Source organism: Brassica napus, chromosome C9, assembly GCF_020379485.1.
Source record: "Brassica napus cultivar Da-Ae chromosome C9, Da-Ae, whole genome shotgun sequence".
NCBI classification, from domain to species: Eukaryota; Viridiplantae; Streptophyta; class Magnoliopsida; order Brassicales; family Brassicaceae; genus Brassica; species Brassica napus.
In genome coordinates this window covers 2,887,483-2,909,215 of record NC_063452.1, presented here as the reverse complement: position 1 = coordinate 2,909,215, position 21,733 = coordinate 2,887,483, and the positions used below count along the sequence as shown (strand labels likewise).

Below are 21,733 nucleotides of genomic sequence, written 5' to 3'. Positions count from 1 at the left end.
CATATGTTTTTTCTTTGGTAAAATAAATTCAGTTGACCAGACAATTGATTGGCGTTGGTTAAAGTTTTCGAAGATGGTTTAATCGTAATATATGGTTCAGTAGTTAAATAAAAATTGAAATGGTTTATTTTAAGTATTAATCATGGTTTAGGCCAGTGGCATTAAAATGTAAATATTCAAGAAAAATCAGGGTTAAGATTTATTTGTATTCCTGTTTTAATAGTTTAGATGGTGTTTTTTTTTTTTCATTTCTTGCTTGCTAGCATTATTTTAACTCAGAGGCGGCTATGAAAATTTAAAGGCTCCAAACAGTTGACAAAAAAAAAAAAAAAGGCTCCAAACAAAGCTGACCTTTTCATTAATAGTTGTAACATCTGAACAAATAAAAATAAAATGAGTGTAGACCGGTGGTGAATGACTTGGTTCTCTAGCAGCAATAGATGACTTAGTTTGACTCAAAGTAACGAGATTTTCTTACAAAAAAATGGCCTCAAAGTATTTTTCGTATGTGAAAGTCCTCTTGGACTCTGCCTTTCATTCCAAATCTAAAGACCCAGTTCTAAATGGGAAATGAGACTTGGTCAAGACCCAGTTCTAAATGGGAAATGAGACTTGGTCAAGCAAGCATAACTATTGAATTAATATTAAATATGATAATGATGACCTTCATCCACTTGGATTTGGATATATGGCTCTGACTATAAAACACTTGTGGGGATAATATATTAGAGTAAAACAAATTTTCAGCTGTATTACGCTGATATCATCCGATCAAGAGAAAAATGTTTTTAGTCAATTTAGAGCAAGTCAATCCATTTGAACTTCTAATGGACTTTTATGATTAAATTAGTAGTTAAAAAATGATTTGAAAAGTTAAGAACTTTTGTTAGTGCAAATAATTTTTTTTTTCTCCAATAGAAAAACTTGTAAGAATTCTTAAATAATTTTTTTTTTAATAAGTAGAATGACTTAAAATAAAAACATACATAAATTTTTTAATAAAAATAAAACACAAATATTATCAATCCTGCAACAAGTCAATTCTTGCTCTAGTCATGCAGTTTATGTTGCCTGCATGCTGATATGTTCTATTTCTTCAGATATCATCAATGATGCATGATGACTTAATTGCAGAGTGCAGGAACAGATGCAGTAAGGCAAGATGATGAAGCAAAGTTTTTTTCTTTTAACTATGTAAAGAATCTCAAATGACTCAAATGACAGTAAATGGAGTCATGTTTCATCTTAGTCATACGATTTACTTATAACCTTCACGATTTTCCAGTAGGACGTGAATAGTTCAGTTCCAAATTCAAGCTTTCTTTCTTTTATTGATGTTTGCAAGACAATAATTCACACACCAAACTCTTTACCAAGTTTTTCATTAACCTCTGTGTTCAAGAACCATACAAAAACAGTGAAGAGGTTTACAAAAGCATCCACAAGAGTACATACCCCTGATGATGATGATATAATGTGCACCAAAACCCAAGATCAACATAATGTATCTCTACTACCGGTAGGTAAACACCAAACTTGCAACTGTCATAAGATAAACATATAATCTCCCACCTTTTCAACATTTCGCCCGATACATACCACAAAACAAAACCCATTGTGGCGATTGATACATACCCTTATCAGACAGAGACCATTCCTCGACATTAACCAGTTCATACTCCACAAGAGACAGATTGTTATCCTCTTTCAACAGGTTCAGTAACCTCAACACGACCCCATTTTGTCAACAACAAGCCTCATCGACCCCTTGAACATATCAATCTTCACAGTAGTCCCTGGCTTCATCAAGTCCACTAAACAAACCCAAACACACAGAAACTTTTTAAGTATCAAAAAAATAGTTAAAGTCATCAACTTTAAGTAAACCCATCTAACATCACATCCTAAAGATTCAATCTTTATTTCACAACGACTCAAAAGATTCAATCAAAAGGTCTCACCTTGATCGTTGCGAGCGGTGAAGAGGATGGAAGCAGTCTCGTCTCCGACCAGACACTTGGCGATCCGATTGGGTCGGAGGTGAGAAGAAGCGGCGTTTGGTTTCTGAGGAACGGAGGTTTGGCCGACGACTTTGACGGTCAGGGTATGTCCGCTCGTGCCTAGTTTGAGCTGATCGACCTTGAGGAAGACGGGAATCGAAAGCATGAACAGTTTGTGCCATAGACTGCAAATACTGTTTATCAGTGAACTTCCCAGACGATCGTCGCCGCCAGGACCTCCACCTACTCCGGATTAATCATGTTCTTACTCCACAATAGCTTAAAACTGAGTAATACATTACTCTATTTTTGGTTTCACTTTTCTCTTTCCTCTATTTTCCACCTTGTGTTTTCCTCCCATTAACTCCACTTATATTTACTCTCATTTACTCTATTTTAACCGGTCACACTCTATGTTTGGTAGTGATAATTAATAGTTGTTGGTGAGTGATATAGTAAATGACTATATACACAGTTGGACAAAAAGACTATATAAACATAAATGCATTGTATTCGTTTTAATGCATATACTGGTTTTGTTCTCTAACAAGAAAACTGAAATACTTTTTGAACAAATTAAAAAAAAATGTGGTTTATGCAAAATCAAAAAATGGTAAGAACGGAAAAACAGCAAAAGCAACAGTATTTTTTTTTTTTTGTAAATGCCACAAAGCTATAAACCCATCTTATTCAAAATTTTGAAATCATGATCACGAAATAGTCTCTAGTCACTTAATTTCACAGCCTTGCTCTCCAATCGCATACTATGCATGAGCTAACAAATTGCTAAATAATAGTAATTAATGTCTCACTTTTCCTTTTGTATTTGTGGATTTGACTGTTAGTTAGAACATAAACATGCCTCTTTCACTGCTCTTGTCTTAGCCGCTGAGAAGATGATTAACCCACAAACCCATTAGAATCTCTTAATGAATATTTTAATAATTAAATGTAACTAAGAGCTCTAGTTAAGAGACACAATAATTTTTCACTTCAATGCTAGTTTCTTATTTAGGGGTTCTTAGAAACAAAAAACAGACAAGAAAGCAAATTAGAAACAAAGAAGTTGCAGAAACAATCCCAAATGAAGTTACTGCAGCTGAGAATTGCAGGAAAGAGTATCCTAACATTTTACCGTAGGTTAATGATTAATCGTCTCTACATCCTAGCTCCATAAAACTAATTGAATCTACTGGAATTACTTCTTATTATAACTATGTTATGATGGAACTACTAATCTAGATGATGATTCTAAACTCTAATGAGAAAGACCAGTGCTCTCTGTAAACAAGATAAGTACGAGAGCAAACATAATAACTCAAGATACCTTTTATCGATACAATCTACACAAAAGAACTCTCTTCCACAACTCAAACAGCTAACCAAATCCTCACATCCTCTGGTTCCACACCAATGGCACCTCTTCTTGGCCTTAACCAATTTTTCATTGAAAGGAACCACCTTTACAGAAAATCACACAAAAACAAAATTAAGAAACTAAATGTGTATACAGAAAAGTGTAAAGCTTTAAGTTATTTTCTCAATTACCTGCATTTTCCAAAAAGGTATAGGTTCAATATTCTTAGACCTGAATCTTCTCTTAGTCAAAGAAACAGGTTCTTCACCTGCTTTAACATCACAAGGAGAAGGAGATGACACATTGCTTGTAGTCGGAGAAGGTGGAGAAATAGCCAAATTAAATCCCTACCCTTTAAAGCCATTGGCCATCCCTGAGCTTGTATTGGTGTTGGCTCAGTAAATCCCAGCTTAGCAATTGCGTTGAAAATGTTATCTATCAAACAGATAATCAAAGAGATAAGTCCACAAAATTAAACCACTAAACCAAAAAAAAATAATCATAACTAGAGAATGTTAGGTGAACAAAGCAGCATACTTGCACTCACTAGAGGGAAATAGCATCGAGAATCTTATCTATCAAACATATAATAAAAGAGATAAGTCTACAAAACACAACCACTAAACCCACAAGACATGAACTGAGAAAAAGTGTTAAACAAAGAAGTCTATATGTATGATAAAACAAAGCTACCAGCTCGGATAATCCATGAAAAGATACAATCTTTACACAAAACCCTAGCTTAATACTGATAAAACATGCAATCTATGAAACTATGAGATCCGAAACAAGAGAAAATTTTCCCAGATTGGAAAATCAACGATCCAATCAAAATTCTCCAGAAAATAAAAAATCAATTAAAGTCAGGATTTGAGGATATATAAACAAAAAGATCTCACAAAGAATATACAAAATCAAAATCGGTACTGACCAGTTTGGCGTTGATATTCTTGTTTCCAGTGGTGGCCATGTTTGTTAATCTGAAGCTCGGGAAATCGAAAAAGGGAGAAGATAGAGCTCACAAGAGACGTCACAAGAGAAGATAGCTTATGTTTATTGCCATTTTTCATTTTTTTTTTTTAATTCTTATTAAACTAAGAAAAGCTCTTAAGAGCTCCGGATAATCATGGTCTAAGAAGCTGACATCTTCTGCTACCAATTCCACCGCCAGAGAACGGAGACGCCGTCGCCGGCGTCTCGCCTCCGTCTAAATCCGGCTCTTTCGGTGCGCAAGTCTCTCACTTTCGGGACGATACAAAAACCCTTTACGATTTTATATCAAAATCCGATGCAAAGTATTGAACTTTGTGTAATTTTGATTCATTGATCACTTGTTTGATCTTACTTAGCTTCTAACTCCTTTCTAGGGATGATCTGCAAATGATATTACAAATTTTGGTATATTACTCTTTCTTTTTATGTATGTACCTTTCTTACTCTTTGAGTTCCCATAGACACTCTCTGTACTTTCAAATGTGTCATATCTTGGAGCAAAGACCTTGTTTTGAGGATACAGTGAAGAATGTGTAGATTCTTGTTTTATAAGACTGCATATTTTTCTCTCTTTTTTTTGCTGGAAGTTGTCTCTCTGATTGATGGCCTTTGTTTTCATGAGTACAATGACAATGATCTGGTATTGGCTGATGCTTGCATGTTAAAGATTCAAATCAGTTTCTTTGATCATTTGGTTACCCTCTAGTGTAGAGTGGGCAGAGTTTTGTTAATATAACTCCTGGTGAGGTGAGTATTTTTTTTCTCTCTGTAATACTATTTTAAAGGCCTGCTTTTGAGGTTATGATTTGGTTAGGACTGTGAATTTATTGGTTTAGAAACGCAATCTAACGTCACTTGAATTCGAGTGTTCTTATGTAATTTTTGGATTTAATTTGATAGGATGTGGCCCAGAAAATTATATTTTTTTCGCTGAGCAAAGCAAGCATGAGTTATGCGTTCTTTCGGCATCTGGTGCCATCTCTAGACTCTAGTGCATCCTTGTCTAGCCTAGCAACAGGAACCAGTGTATCTGATCAGGTGATTCTCTTGTTTGCTGTCTATTCCCTCTAAACTTGTCTTATAAGTTTAATTTACATGTTTGCTAGCTATCACTAAGTTTAAAAACTTCTTCTTTTTTTCTAGTTTAAAAAAACTTTTTTTTAGTTTAAAAACATTTGCATGTGAATAGAACGTTTTGCCCATTGCTTAATACCACAAAATTTGTCTAAGCTTGTCTCTGGTTTTCCTTAAAAGTGATTCTGGGTACATTTCAGCTTGAGAGAAAGAAAGATGGAAGAAGAAATGGTGTGAAAGGAGATGATGCGTCGAGAACTGGAAACTTGTTACCTTCTCCTACTGGCGCAGAATTTTTGCATGGCTACCATCCTGTTATGGAACATCCAAACGAAGAGCATCATACTATGACTAGTGGCGGTGCATTGGGTGGTGGAGCTCATTTCATGAGGCGACCACCTCAGGTAATGCACATGACACCTGCCCGGCCTTCTGAATGGGGCTATGATTTGTCAGGTAAAGAAAAGCTAATTATGTATATTGTTTTCTCGTTTGTATTATTTGGGCATCTTTGGTTACTTGTATTCTTAGCTTACTAGTTTGGACTATTATGGTGGGGATGTTATGTTGTGCAGGAATGAGAGGAAATGGGTTATCAGAAAATGGTTGATTAGTAATGATTCAAGTTTCTGAAGAAAGCTGTTAATGAAAGTTTAAGCATGAATCAAGGTGAGAGTGGACTTATCATATCATATAGTGGCCTTAAGGGTTTTTTTCATTGCAAAGGCAGAGAAGAAAACAGTGATGCTTTTTGTTCTTTGTTCAGTGTTAAATATTATAGTAACTTCACATCCTTTTCTGGATTCTATTTCCTTTCAATCTTTTTTGGCTCTTTTTCCCCTGTAATCAGTTTTTTTTTACAAAAGGAATTGCTCATTTTATGAAATACTGTATAGACAATTTGTTTTGATAAGTGGCTTTTTAAGTTTATGCCTATTCTTGCTTGTAGCAACAGATGTGGCGGCAAAGGGTATTTGATATGCCGAATGTCCAAATTGTTGTTTCACTATCCACAATAGGCATATGTCAGTTTTTTTCTTCTTTTTTTTTTCTTTCGAGGATATTTCTATAAGTTCTTCATGTATCTCAGTCTTATAATTGAGCACTGGATGATTACTATGGATATTAATAATACTTCATGTTTTTACACGGCACCTGATGTTCTCGTTAAGTACATGATCTGTTTTATGTAAACGCTTAAGTTTATTCTATGTCAAGCTTTATACTTGTAGAAACGTGTGATTTACAGATCAGGTTTTAAGTGTTGATAATGACAAGTTTGATTGACCAAAACATATTTTACGGGCAAGGTTTGATAAAATTCTAGTAACACAGTAAAAATGGTGGATCTAAAAAAAAAAAATCTTAAAACGTTCTTATCATATTTCGTTATCATTTTCTTGTTTGTCAACAATATTGTGCTACTTGAAACATTTGTTTGTCGTGCGGATAGGTCGTCTTTGTTACGCCTGCGTGTAACATCTTTTCTCGCGTTTCTGTCATACGTTGTTTGTTGCTTCCTTCTTTCGCAAATGTATAGATAGGGTACACATGTGATGTGAGCATAAAAGTTACTTCCATGTCAAAGTTACACATGTAAGTGAACCACATATGGAAGTTTAATAGACCATTTATCCTAAAGGCATAGATCCGAGTTCGAATACTAAAATCAAAGATCCAAATACTCTAAATTTTTCGGATATCCGGATCTGTCACAGACCTTAAAAAAATATATCACTAATTAAAAATAATATATTTTATAAAAAAATTAGAACAAACACCCAGGTAAGTAGGTCAAGCTCTAGTTTATGCTTACATGCGTATCTATCTATAGAATTTATTAAACACCTTAACCGCCCGACGATGAGTACATATATTTCTACGTAACTCTCGTTCAATGGTGTTACACTACTGCATTTATATGTACGGGACTCGGGAGTGTCAAGTATGTAATTATGTATATGTGATGTGTACAAATACTTTTGTTTTGGCTGGGAAAATGTCGGTATGTCTTTAACATACAAAAATCTAAGCTTAATTTATTAAATAGTACTACTAAAAACAATCAAGTGATTAATGCACCCTGAGAGGGAAACAAGAAGGGATGAAGAGAATCATTATGCCATGTGAAGAGTCTATAAATATGCTTCTCTTTTACCAAATATGGATCAATGGTATTTTGCTACAAATAGGAACGACAATTCTGAATATTGAAGAATAATGGTCTTGGTTTAACCAAGAAAGGTCTTAAAAGCTTAACCCTATATAGATCCATGGTAGTATGACATTAAAAGGGCTTTAGTTTCCAAATGCTGGAACTCTGTTCCCCGTACAATGTTCTATCTAAAGGAAAAAAAAATTATTTAAAATCTATATTATAATAGTTGAGTTTTTGTTCGCGTCAGTGTTTTGTGAGCCTCATTTTTAAAAAGTGTGAAAAAGTGTCAAGCCCATGACTCGAACCCGGGTTATTGAGATATAAACACCAATATTTATACCACTAAATTAAATGATACTTTGTACATTGAAGGCCGAACCTGATATATATTTATGAAAGTTGGAAGCCCTTGCTTCTTCGGCTTCCTCTGAGGGTCGGGCCTACAAGTGTATTATGGGTTTCATTTTTAAATGAGATTCATCACGTTATATGAAAAAAGCTCAAGTTTGCAACATATTGTAAACTGTTGTCGTTTAACATGAGTTTGAGCTCTTTTCATCACTGTCTCAAACAAGTCTGAGATACAGAGTTGCGCCGCGTGTCTGTTCGTAATCTATTTTTTCACCGGTGAAATCTTCATGTCTCCATCCTAAATCGCTTGATCATAAATGTTTCTGATTTGTAGCCCCTCTGTAAACCCTATATATATGATTCTCATCTTTGATGAACCAAATCTGCATATCCACAAAACTCATTGATTCTTCTTAGCTTTAACCATCTTCTAGAAAATATTTCTCTCTGCCTCTCCAGTTTCTCAAACCGGCGTCCCGGCGTCCGTCACTCAACCTTCGAGTCTCTCCGTCTTGGTCGTAGTAGTCAAAGCATAGCCTCTGGCTTCCTCCGCCTTTGGGATTCCCTGAACTTCAAGAAAGACAGAGAGTTTGTGGGAATCACAGTTCTCTTCCTTGATGAAAAGGTAAGTTAATTTTCGATCTATCACACTTATTTAACATAATTATTTTAATTGATTTCCTGATTCTTTGTTGAATAATACTATTTGCAGATTTCTTGATTCATGGGTTTACTCCCGTCGGACGTGCTAATCATTACATGCCATCTTTGAAAGCAGATTCTATTCTGAAAGTTGATCGTTTTGAGGTTGCTATGTGCTCAAGCATGTACAAGATAACTGATCATCGATTCCTCGTTCGTTTCATCTCACTAACCATTATTGATGAAGTAATCACGGGTGCTCCCGAGATCAATCTCCAGTCAAGATTAGACTGTTTGGAATCTCCAAGTGATTGCGAACACAAACCTAGAACTTTCAGGTATATTATCATATTGCATCTGAGTTTATATTATGTTTCGATATCATAACTGATATTTAAACTCGCAGATGTGGTTGGGAAAATCCGTTATGTCCAGGGCTCTGACCTCACCAAAGAAACAACTCGAGTAGTCATCCATCTCCTCATTGATCCGTAAGAAACAATCAACACATAATTCCCTTTATATTTGTTGTCTATATTGTGCTAACATCAATAATCTAAAATATTTTCTACCCAAGATTTGTGGTCGTCTATTTATCTTTCTTACTTATCAATCTAATTTTATACAAATCTTTATTTTACAGTGTAAAAGAAACCACAATAACCCAAACAATCAAAACACCAAAAACTAGAATCCCAAAAAAGACGAATAATTAATGATCACCTCTTTTTTTTCTAATCTTACAAATAAACTTCAAAACAAATATACCAAACCAATCAACTCAACTAAAACTCAACGACACATACATTGAGCCAGCTAAACAAATACAAACTACACAGCCAGATATTTAACAATTTACAAACTTACTTTCGCAGATGCTTACGAAGAAGAAGAAGACGAAGGCGACAACCAACATCAGTGAAATTACCTAAACAAAAAAGCAGAGTAAGTTACAAACTCTGATAAATACAACTAACAATGATTTTTGTTTACATATTATCCATTAAATAAAAGAGAAAGAAACACAATACCAGGAGATACAAGAGACAATCCCAACAGACACAAAGGCGGCAACAACATCTCCACCTGCTCACTCTTCTTGTCTTATGAAAATAGCTTACATGCTTAATGTCAACAGGCCAATGCTATTGTCTTCTTATAAGAAATACATATATTCGTTCAAGGCCCAAATACTAATTGTCACTAATTTTATAGTTATTTTTACAAGTCTTCATGTATTTGTTTTAATGGTTCGGTAAAAACAACAAGTTTAAAAATAAAAAAACATATAACCAACATAATAAGAATACAAAAAATTATTACTTAGTACACACGACTTACACAACTAAGTTGGAGAAAAAAATCCAGAAACAAAAGGTACTCTCAACAACCTTAATATAATGTGTGTAATCTCAACAGTACAAGTAACAAATTAAAAAGACAAGCAAACAATAAGTCTCAGTGACATAACAAGCAACACCACGAACTATATCAATCACATTACTAACACAGTTTAGTCCTTCATAAATGGAGAACAGTGCATACACAGTTCATCATCACAACTCTAACCCTATAACAATAAAAAAATTGAAAAACAATGATCAACCTAAAACGTAAAATTCACAACTACAATAACCCTAACAAATATTGAGATGAAACAAGAATTCTGGCCAAGCGCGGAAGCAATACCTCTAGTAATGGTACAATAATTCACTTAAAATAATAGTACATTAATATATGACAATCTGATTATAATTTCTAGTAATTAATTGAGGGTTTAGTGTATTTACACATTATATATGCAATAATTAGCATTTGAATTCATATTTTAGACCTAAAGTAGAAACACTAGAAGAATCGAGATTAACGGTGGTATCTTCAACAAAACTGAAACATGGTTAAGGAGCAACACATTTAGCCAACAATTCACATGTATGAAGAATCGAGATTAACGGAGTTTGTATACGGCAAACCAATAAACGTCGACGTTGGTGTCAAATCAAACCACTGTTGCTTCTTGCTTTCCACTGACAGAGATGGATTCCTAATTGCGTAGTTTCTCACGCGCTATTTTATGGCTCTACCTTTCGTTTAAAAGGCGCCCATGTTTGATGTTTATTTTATTATTATTATGATTTTTTTTTTGATTAACCTCGGGTATCCCAGGCCCATGGAGAGGCCCAGACTAATCCTCAAGAGGAGGTGCAGCCCACGGATAGACCCTTTTTCCGGGTATTCAAATGGGCTCTAAAGCATAGGTCCATATCCGTGTTAGGTGACCAGGATAATTGTGACTTAGTTTCGTGCAGCAGGTGAATCGAACCTGAAACGTGTTGGCGTCTCAGTCCCGTCTCTTACCACTCGACCGCGATCACCCCGGTCTATTATGATATTGTTATTGAGGTTTGAGGTTAGCGATTGACAATTCCATTTTGATCATTCGACTCTGATCTTGTATGCCAAACTTTTCTTGGATGATGGTAGTATCTTTGTAAATTATTTGAAAACGTAACATTTTTTTCAATACGTTTATTTGTTAGAGATGTCTCACACATGTAAGATGAGATGAAAGTTCGTAAACCTAATTCACAAACATGAATGACTCCATTTCTTACTAAATAATATCAGATTAAAAGCCTCTTTATAATCTAATCTTGTACAAGTAACTGTAGAAAAAACATAGACCAGTTCAATTTACATTAAATTGATCCAACTAAAAAAGTATAGTTAATTCAATTTACTAAGTATATATCGAATATCATTTAAGTATATATCGCATACGAATCATTGATTCAACTGTTTACAAAAAAAAAATCATTGATTCAACTTAATTCCATGCAACTCATATTTAATATATATCTCTGTGTTCTTTTTCACATTTTTTTAATTATGAAGTTTTCTACCCGAAACTATAACATATAGAATTTAAATGGTAAATATATATAGAAATTTTGTTATTATCAACTAGCGGTTTTAATCGTTATCATTTTTAAATTTTATATATTAAAACAGAAGTCATAACCTTGATTCATATATGATTTTTAAAAAAATGGACCTAATGAACTTATTTCTATAAAGTCATGTTTAGGGGTGTCAAAATGGGCCATGACCCATGGGTTGATCCAACCCAAGTTGACCCATTAACCCAAATGAACTGTTTATTTTTGATCCAATGGGTTAATAAGTTAATAGGTTAATGGGTTAATAGGTTAATGGGTTAACATGTTAAATATGTCTATTGGGTTGGATCAACTATGACTCATTTAGTTTTCAATTAAAAAATCATTAATAAACCCAATTCTCTTCCAAACCCAAGATTCAATTTTACTTTCTCTATCGTTGCATCGAACTGATTTCGTTTTTTCCGCCAAAATCACAAAAACGCGTTTTCTCGCCAAAATCGCAAAAACACGTTTTCCCGCCAAAACCAAAAAACATGTTTTCCCGCCAAAATCGCAAAACACGTTTTTTCCGCCAAAACATCAAAACGTGTTTTCCCGCCAAAACCCAAAAATGTGTTTTCCCGCCAAAACCACAAAACGCGTTTTTCTCGCCAAAATCACAAAACGCGTTTTTCCTCCAAAACCGAAAAACGCGTTTTCCCGCCAAAATCGCAAAACGCGTTTTCCTGCCAAAATCGCAAAACGCGTTTTTCCGCCAAAACCGCAAAAACGTGTTCTCCCGCTACAATCACAAAACACGTTTTCCCGCCAAAATTGCCAAACCCCGTTTTCCCGCAAAAATTGTGTTTCCACCTAAATCGCAAAAACGCGTTTTCCCGTCAAAACCGCCAACTTGGCCTTAACTTAAAAATGGTTCATTATAAAGATGTTGGGTTGATGGGTCAACCATTAACCCATCTGACCCATTTAATTTAATGGATCATGGGTCAATCCAATCCATTTATTGAATGGGTTAAGTTGACCCATGAACCATTAACAATAAACCCATTTGGGTTATGGGTTGGGTTGACCCGTTTGACCCGTTTTGACGCTCCTAATCATGTTACATTTAATCTCTAATCTTATCATTTAAATTTTGGGCATACCAGAAATTTTTATTGGACTATCAATAATTAGATTTAAACAATAGATGATCTATTGGATTTATAGATAATATAAATTAAATTGATATAATTTAATGTTGTAATACTATACTTCCATATGTTAATTATTTAAATATTTGTCGATGTTAACTTTTAAAATGATTAAGATTTTTTTAAAAATAACAAAAATCATATTATCTAACAATGATTAATCTTTACTATCTTAAACCAATGAAAAAAAAAATTAAACTATATAGTTTATTTTAAACATTAAACAAAAACTAAATGTTTAATTATTTACTCGATAATATAAATCTATGAAGGGAAAAATTTAATTTTTTAAAAACTTTCTAAATTTGTGAAATGTTACAATATCTTTGAATATGACAAGAAAACAATATTTTACTAATCTTTATATATATAGTTACGATTTTAATAATGAAATAATAATCCGAAAATATATATATATATAGAAGAAAATACAAATACATGTGAAAATTTGAAAACATTTATTCAATGAAAAAAATATACCGTAAACTTATTATGTTTTAAAAATTGATAGATACATATATATTATAATATATACCAATTTAGAATTGAAAACAAAATGTTTATATAAAAATAAATAAAAACAAAAACCGCGTGGTTGTGCGGATCGAGATCCAGTATCACTTAAAGCCTTATGTTTAGGTTTTGTTTTAAAAATAGAATTTCTTAAACGTTTTAAAATCAGCTAGCAACTTTTATTCTTTATTATTTTCTGTACAAACATGTGCAAATACTAAATCTCAATATAACATATCCTCTACAAATCTAGAGCATAATAAATATTATAGAAACAATTCATGCCATCAAGTCTGATAGAAAACTGCTAGTTTAACTTTCCCCGCGTAATATGTCGAGTTAAGCTTTCATTCGTAAATCTTCTAAACTTTGGCTGGAATATAAGCAAAATGTTATAAGATAAACTTTGAAATGATCCTCCACCCCTTTACCAACTTAAGCACTATGATCATCTACTCATCAAGCACTATGATCACCCACTCATTTACCAAATCAAGCACCATCTTTGATATTTTATGCATTGTTGTTCACTATAAATACCATCACTCATCTCACTCTTTTGTACACCAAAAAAAAAACAAGAACAAGAGTTTATAATCAAAGAACCATTACATCTTCTTCTTCTTACTTATAATAAACTCTCTCACTCATAGTAGTGTTATTTGCTTCCTACGGGTATTAAATTCTACTCTTATTTAAATTTCTCGATACTATAAATTATAAGTTATTTCATAACACGTTATCAGCACGATCACTCTGCGATTCGGTAAAATTTATTTGTATCATTTATACCCTGTTATAATGGTCGGTATACCGCCTCTACTATTATTTATATCATGTTATAATGGCCGGAATACCGCCTATATTATTTACTAGTAATTTAATTTATTTATTGGTCGGCCGAGCCGCCTTATATCCTGTTTATTATTTATTGGTCGGCCGAGCCGCCTTATATCCTGTTTATTATTTATTGGTCGGCCGAGCCGCCTTATATCCTGTTTATTATTTATTGGTCGGCCGAGCCGCCTTATATCTTGTTTATTATTTATTGGTCGGCTGAGCCGCCTTATATTATGTTTATTATTAATTGGTCGGCCGAGCCGCCGTATAATTTATTTATTATTCTGCATTGATCGGCTGAGCCGTCGCATGATTTGTTGTCATATAACATAAATATTTCATTGTCATAATTTTTCACTTTTATGAAATTTTATAGATTTGATTGACCGTTTAATACGATATTTTCAGACTAATTTTTGGTGCACTCGATTTAACCCAACGGTCACAAAGAAAATTTTTCAAAAAATTTCCCCTTTCTCCAACGGTCATGAACAGTAATTTTCATCTATAAATACAACTCATTTTCACTTCATTTCATCATCCAAAACATCTCATCTTCTCTCAAAAATTTCAAATCGCTCTCCTCCGATTTTTCAAGAAAGATGATTCGCGCACTTTTGTTTTTATGTGCCATTTTTATTTGTGTTTCTATTTATGGTTTATTCGATGGAGAATTTACTCCGAGTGAATTTAAGATGATTATCGGTTTAATTTTATTTACATCGCTTCTCCTTGTAATTGCTTGTATGGTTAATGTAAACGGTTTTTAAATTATGAAGTTCTAATAAAATTATTATTTTGCGTTTTACAAATGGCAAACGTCGAGAAACTCCAGTTCCCGGCTCTGAAAAAAAAAACCGGCGAAAATTATGTCAGATGGGTCACAAATGTGAAACCTTATCTTGTAATAAAAAAAAAAATATAACCGAAGCGATAATAGTCGGCAACAAATCGCCACCCGAGCATATAGCCGAAGCGATAATCTTCCTGAAGAAGCATTTAGATGAGAATCTAACTCACGACTATGGAGACGTTGAGGATCCAGCCGTATTATGGCAAGCCTTGAAAGACAGATTTGATCATCAGAAGGAAATCAATCTCCCTCACGCTCTTGAAGAGTGGAAATGTTACAAATGTGGATGTAAAGGACATTGGTCCCGTACATGTCGTACTCCCCCACATTTGTGCAAGTTATATCAAGAATCCATAAAAGGAAAGGCTAAAGAGATGAACCTCACGAAAAACGTTGAAGGGACCTCATACCTTGAATCCTCTGATTTCGCAAATGAGCTGGACTAGAATACTCTTGAAGAGTACGGAAATGTTTCTAATAAGACTGCTGAATAGTCCTCATTTCTAATATATAATAATTATGTTTTTCAAAGAATAATGTTGTTTTAACAAAAATATATGTATAATTATTGTGTGTTTTCTTTATATAATCAATGAATAAATTTCACGTTTCACTTTTATTTAATGTTTATGATAATTTCAGAAATGGATCAAAATACTAATGGAGCAAAATCCAAGAAACGGATTCGTGAAATATGCATACCAGATAGTGGAACAACGCACACTATTCTGAGACAAAAGAGATATTTCTCTGATATAAAACCGACAAGAATTGTCGTCAATACAATATCAGGTCCTGCAGACGTGATTGAAGGAACTGGTAAAGCAAACTTTACTTTGCCGAATGGAACAAAATTTTCCATAAATAATGCTTTATATTCTCCGAGTTCTAAAAGGAATTTGTTGAGTTTTAAAGACATATATCTTCACGGATATGATACTCAGTCTGCAACTGAGGATGGAAAGAAATACATGTATGTAATTTCTGAAAAATGTGGCAGAAAACACATATTGGAAAAGTTTCCAGAACTTCCTTCGGGATTACATCATACTTATATCGATGAGATCGAATCAAATCTTGTAGTAAAACGGAACCCAGAAGAGTTCACGTTATGGCATGATCGCCTTGGCCATCCAGGCAGTACAATGATGCGTAGAATCATAGAGAGCTCACATGGTCATTCACTGAAAATCCAGGAGATTTCTCAAGGGAATAAAATGACATGTGTTGCATGTTCTCTAGGAAAATTGATCGTAAGGCCATCGCCAACCAAAATCGAGAAAGAATCACCAAAGTTCCTTGAAAGAATTCAAGGTGATATATGTGGACCGATACATCCACCATGTGGACCATTCCACTATTTTATGGTATTAATTGACGCATCCAGTAGATGGTCACACATTTGTCTATTATCATCTCGAAATGTGGCATTTGCGAGATTTCTAACTCAGATAATCAAACTGCGAGCACAGTTTCCTGATTATACTATTAAAAGAGTTAGACTAGACAACGCTGGTGAATTCACATCCCAAGCATTCAATGACTATTGTATGGTAATGGGAATTGAAGTTGAACATTCGGTTGCTCATGTTCATACGCAAAATGGTTTGGCTGAATCTTTAATTAAGCGTCTGCAATTGATTGCAAGACCATTGATCATGAGATCAAAACTTCCAACCTCTGTATGGGGACATGCCATTTTGCATGCAGAAGCACTCATTCGGATCAGACCGAGTGCATACCATAAGTATTCCCCACTTCAGTTAGCGTTTGGTCGAGAACCAAACATTTCCCACTTTAGAATCTTTGGTTGTGCGGTATATGTGCCTGTAGCACCACCACAACGAACAAAGATGGGACCACAAAGAAGGTTGGGAATATATGTTGGTTGTGATTCTCCATCAATTATAAGATACCTAGAACCACAGACTGGTGACGTATTTACAGCACGTTTTGCTGATTGTCATTTTGACGAAAATGTATTCCCAGTTCTAGGGGGAGAAAACAAAAATGTTGGAAGTGATATAAAATGGAGTGTACCATCATTGTTATATCTTGATCCTCCTACTAAAGAGTCAGAACTAGAAGTTCGGCGAATTATGCATTTACAGAGTATAGCTAACCAGCTACCTGATGCATTTGCAGATACCAAGACGGTAACTAAATCTCATATACCAGCTGCAAATGCTCCTGCTCGTATCAAAATGCCAAATGAACAAGAAAAGGAGGATGACACACGAGAGCCAAAAACACGCCTGAAGCGTGGTAGACCTGCTGGTTCTAAGGATAAGAATCCTAGGAAACAGAAGAAAGCTGAAATATATGATGCACCCAAAATAGCAGAAAATATTTTGGGAGAAATAAATGATAAGGACTCTGATGAATCAGAGCATCATGAATCGAAAGATAATCATGAGATTTCTATTAATTACATCCATAATAAAAGGATATGGAATAGAAATGAACAAAATGATCTTGATGATGCTTTCTCATATATCGTGTCAGGTGAGGTAAATGAAGATACCGATGATCCAGAACCGAAATCCATATATGAATGTCAAAAGAGACATGATTGGAATAAATGGAAAGAAGCAATACAAATCGAACTTGATTCGCTTAACAAACGAAAAGTGTTTGGATCTATTGTACTCACACCTGAAGATGTGAGACCAGTTGGGTACAGATGGATTTTCGTTCGAAAACGAAATGAGAAAAATGAGATTACAAGGTATAAAGCTCGCCTTGTAGCCCAAGGATTTTCTCAAAGACCTGGTATTGATTATGAGGAAACATATTCTCCTGTAATGGATGCGATCACATTTAGATTCTTGATGAGTCTAGCCGCTGATAAAAATCTTGAGATGCGTCTCATGGATGTTGTTACAGCTTATCTATACGGATCATTAGATACTGATATCTACATGAAAATCCCTGATGGATTTAAAATGCCAGAAGCATTAAGTTTCAAACCTAAAGAGTTATGTGCAATAAAATTGCAAAGATCATTATATGGGTTAAAACAATCTGGACGTATGTGGTACAATCGTCTCAGTGAACATTTAACAAAAGAAGGATATGTGAATGATCCTATATGCCCATGTGTTTTCATCAAGAAAACAACATCCGGATTTGTGATAATCGCGGTATATGTTGATGATCTAAATATTATTGGAACTCAAAAAGAAATACAAAAGGCATCAGACTATCTCAAAGGAGAATTTGAGATGAAAGATCTTGGACAGACACAGTATTGTCTTGGCCTACAAATAGAACATTCACAAAATGGTATATTTGTGCATCAATCCACATACACTAAAAGAGTGTTGAAACGATTTAACATGGATAAATCAACTCCTCTTAGCACCCCGATGGTCGTTAGATCACTTAACATTGAAAGTGATCCATTTCGACCACCTGAGGAAAAAGAAGAGATACTTGGTCCGGAAGTACCATATCTAAGTGCAATTGGAGCGTTGATGTACCTTGCAAATTGTACACGGCCTGATATATCATTCGCTGTTAATCTTCTAGCAAGATTTAGCTCATCTCCAACACGAAGACATTGGAATGGAATTAAACATGTCTTTCGTTACCTACAAGGGACTATTGATTTAGGCTTATTTTACCCTAAGGATTCAAATGGTCAAATGGTTGGTTTTGCAGATGCAGGATATCTTTCAGATCCACACAAAGCCCGATCGCAAACAGGATATGTTTTTACTATCGGAGGCACTGCTATATCTTGGCGTTCTCAGAAACAAACGCTTGTGGCTACCTCTTCAAATCATGCTGAGATCATCGCACTCCATGAAGCAAGTAAAGAATGTGTATGGCTAAGATCTATAAGCCAACACATTTGTTCAAGTAGTGGGATTGACAAAAGTACGGGGCCAACTATTCTATATGAAGATAACGCGGCATGTGTTGCTCAAACGAAGGAAGGATATATCAAAAGCGATAGAACCAAACATATACCTCCGAAGTTCTTCTCATATACTCAAGAGCTCGAGAAGAATAAAGAGATTGAAGTAAGATATGTTCGATCATGCGACAATGCAGCCGACCTCTTCACAAAATCACTTTCTACTTCGGTATTCAGAAAACATGTCCATAACATTGGAATGCGTCATCAGAAGGATCTATGATTGCTCAATCGAGGGGGAGCTTACGTAGTTGTACTCTTTTTACCTAACTATGGTTTTTCCCATTGGGTTTTCCTAGAAAGGTTTTTAACGAGGCAACAAAGACGTTGAGCGAGAGCGGAGAGTGACACCGGTTCCCAAGGGGAGTATTACGAAACTTAATTTAATACAAGATGGATGATCAAGGGGGAGTGTTATAAGATAAACTTTGAAATGATCCTCCACCCCTTTACCAACTTAAGCACTATGATCATCTACTCATCAAGCACTATGATCACCCACTCATTTACCAAATCAAGCACCATCTTTGATATTTTATGCATTGTTGTTCACTATAAATACCATCACTCATCTCACTCTTTTGTACACCAAAAAAAAAGCAAGAACAAGAGTTTATAATCAAAGAACCATTACATCTTCTTCTTCTTACTTATAATAAACTCTCTCACTCATAGTAGTGTTATTTGCTTCCTACGGGTATTAAATTCTACTCTTATTTAAATTTCTCGATACTATAAATTATAAGTTATTTCATAACACAAAAATCATTTTGCCAACAATGATTATATGCAAAACTAGGCTGATTAGACTTGTAATCGATATACAACACATCTTTTCAAAATTACTAATTTTCCTAACTATTAGTTTTATACAAACTCAGACTTTTTTTTTTTTTTTTTTTGTCAGCTACCCATCTAAGCTAGATCAAGTGGAGGCAGACAAGCCGATCCTCCGAAGAGCACCTCTGTCTGACCGGGTCTGATCTATATGGGAGAAAATATAGCCTATGTTCCTTGCTTCCTTTGCTAGTGCGTCTGCCCGACCATTCCTACTCCAAAGAATATGAAACAGGCTCACATCCTCGAAGTCTTCCTGTAATCTTTGGTACATCTCAATCTCTGTCGCGAATGTAGGCCAGTCCATCGGGTTAGTAGTCATGTCCACTAGATCCGAGCAATCTGTCTCGAACCGTATCGAGGTTATCCTCATGTCTCTCATACATGAGGTTGCCCAAAGTAAACCTTCCATCTCAGCATGCAAAGCTGAGATGCTCCTACTGCATGCCCGCAGTCCAAAGTACTCAGAACCCATTTGATCCTTAAGACTCCACCCTAAGCCACTAACATTGCCATTACTGATCCATGACGCATCAATTTGACATGTAGGGATTCGGGGTATCCAAGGGGGCACTGGGGAATCCTCCATAGTAGGAGGATCGCCATGATCTTCGTTAGCTTCCTCCTTCTCATTAGCATTCCTCCAACATTCGGCTTTGAGGGACGCGTGTTGGAGAGTGTCAATCGGGGATACGACTTTCCCATTAAAGAGTTTGTCGTTCCTTGCCTTCCAAATGTACCAACAGATCCATGGGAAGGTATCGAATTGTGGTCTCGATGGAGCCACCTCTTTTCTCCTCCAAAACAAAAAGTTCATGTTTTGGTATATAGATGTACTCGGGAAGTAACCCGGAAGGGACGGATAGTCCGATAAAGCCCAGACCTGCAGGGCTGGGGGACATTCAAAAAGAAGATGATTAATCGACTCCACTGGGCCATCACATCTAAGACAACTCCTATCGGTGCCCAGGTGTCTATAAGTGAGCCTCTCTGCTGTCGCCACACATCCCGAGATAGCTTGCCACAAGAAATGCTTCATCTTACTCGGGGCCTTTATCTTCCACACATGGCTCTGAATGCTCGTGATACTCGGTTCTATAGCCCTTTCATGAGTAAGACTCAGCTTGGTTGATCGGAGTAGGTCGTAACCGGTTTTAACTGAATACACTCCTGATTTTGTGTAGTTCCAAACATATCCATCCAGAGCAAAAGAACGAGAGGGTTTTAACCCGAGTACCAATGGAATATCGTCTGGCTGGAAGAATTCTCGTAAAAGCTGGATATCCCACTCCTTGGTATCATTCCTAATAAAGGACTGAACAAGAAGCTGGGGAAGTCTGTATACAATGTGGTCAGCAGGTCTAAGTGGTCGAGCCACTGAGTCTGGAACCCAAGGCTCACTCCAAACTCTCGTATCTCGAACCGTGCCGATTGTTTTTCGTAAACCCGAAATGAGTAGAGGTTTGGCTGCCATAATACTACGCCACCCATAAGATAGTGAGTATATTCGTCGATCTTCCAAGGGGGATGAGTGATTGTAGTATCTTCCTTTTAAAACACGTGCCAGTAAGGAGTTCGGGTAATGGATAAGTCTCCATAATTGCTTTGCAAGAAGTGCTATATTGAAGTCATGGAGATCTCGAAAACCTAGTCCCCCCGAATCTTTGGGGGTACAGATCTCGTCCCATGCTATCCAATGTAAACCTCTGCTGTTTTGTTTTGAACTCCACCAAAAGTTGGAAGTTATGCTCTTTAGTTTATCAATAATGCCTTGTGGAAGGAAGTAACTCGACATTACAAATGTCGGAACTGCTTGAGCCACCGATTTAATTTGAACTTCTTTTCCTCCTTTGGAAAGGAGTCTCGATGACCAAGTGTTGGTTCGTCCATTAAGCTGATCTTGTACAAAGGAGAACACTTTCATCTTCGAGCCACATATTTGTTCTGGTAATCCAAGGTACATTCTCATGCCTCCTTCAGAGGAGAAGCCTAAGACATCTTTTATATCTTGTTTCCGAGAATACTCTACTCGGTTTCCAAAAAACATCGAAGATTTAGACGCATTTAGTCTTTGTCCTGATGCCTTCCCATATATGT

The 21,733-nt window shown here is 35.4% G+C and overlaps 2 protein-coding genes and 1 pseudogene across 3 annotated transcripts; 1 reads left to right on the top strand and 2 right to left on the bottom strand.

Moving 5' to 3' along the window:
• Positions 1-1,352: 1,352 nt before the first annotated feature.
• LOC111211556 lies at positions 1,353-2,534 on the bottom strand (annotated as a pseudogene).
• A 396-nt stretch (positions 2,535-2,930) lies between these two features.
• LOC111211555 lies at positions 2,931-4,427 on the bottom strand. The gene is made up of 4 exons (XM_022712725.2): positions 4,289-4,427; positions 3,709-3,792; positions 3,549-3,625; positions 2,931-3,461 (listed from the first exon to the last, which is right to left on the bottom strand). The coding sequence occupies exons 1-4, from the start codon at positions 4,425-4,427 to the stop codon at positions 3,252-3,254; spliced, it is 510 nt and encodes a 169-aa protein (XP_022568446.1). The 3' UTR covers positions 2,931-3,251.
• On the top strand, positions 4,419-6,433 carry LOC111211557 (AT-hook motif nuclear-localized protein 14-like). Of its 2 annotated transcripts, none has more exons than XM_048769667.1 (4): positions 4,419-4,582; positions 5,251-5,388; positions 5,625-5,880; positions 6,000-6,433. In XM_048769667.1, exons 2-4 carry the CDS (start codon positions 5,296-5,298, stop codon positions 6,032-6,034), a joined length of 384 nt encoding a protein of 127 aa, XP_048625624.1. In that variant the 5' UTR covers positions 4,419-4,582; positions 5,251-5,295; the 3' UTR covers positions 6,035-6,433. The 2 variants fall into 2 exon arrangements, with proteins under 2 accessions (XP_048625624.1, XP_022568448.1); XM_022712727.2 differs by lacking the exon at positions 4,419-4,582 and adding an exon at positions 4,906-5,097.
• Positions 6,434-21,733: the final 15,300 nt, after the last annotated feature.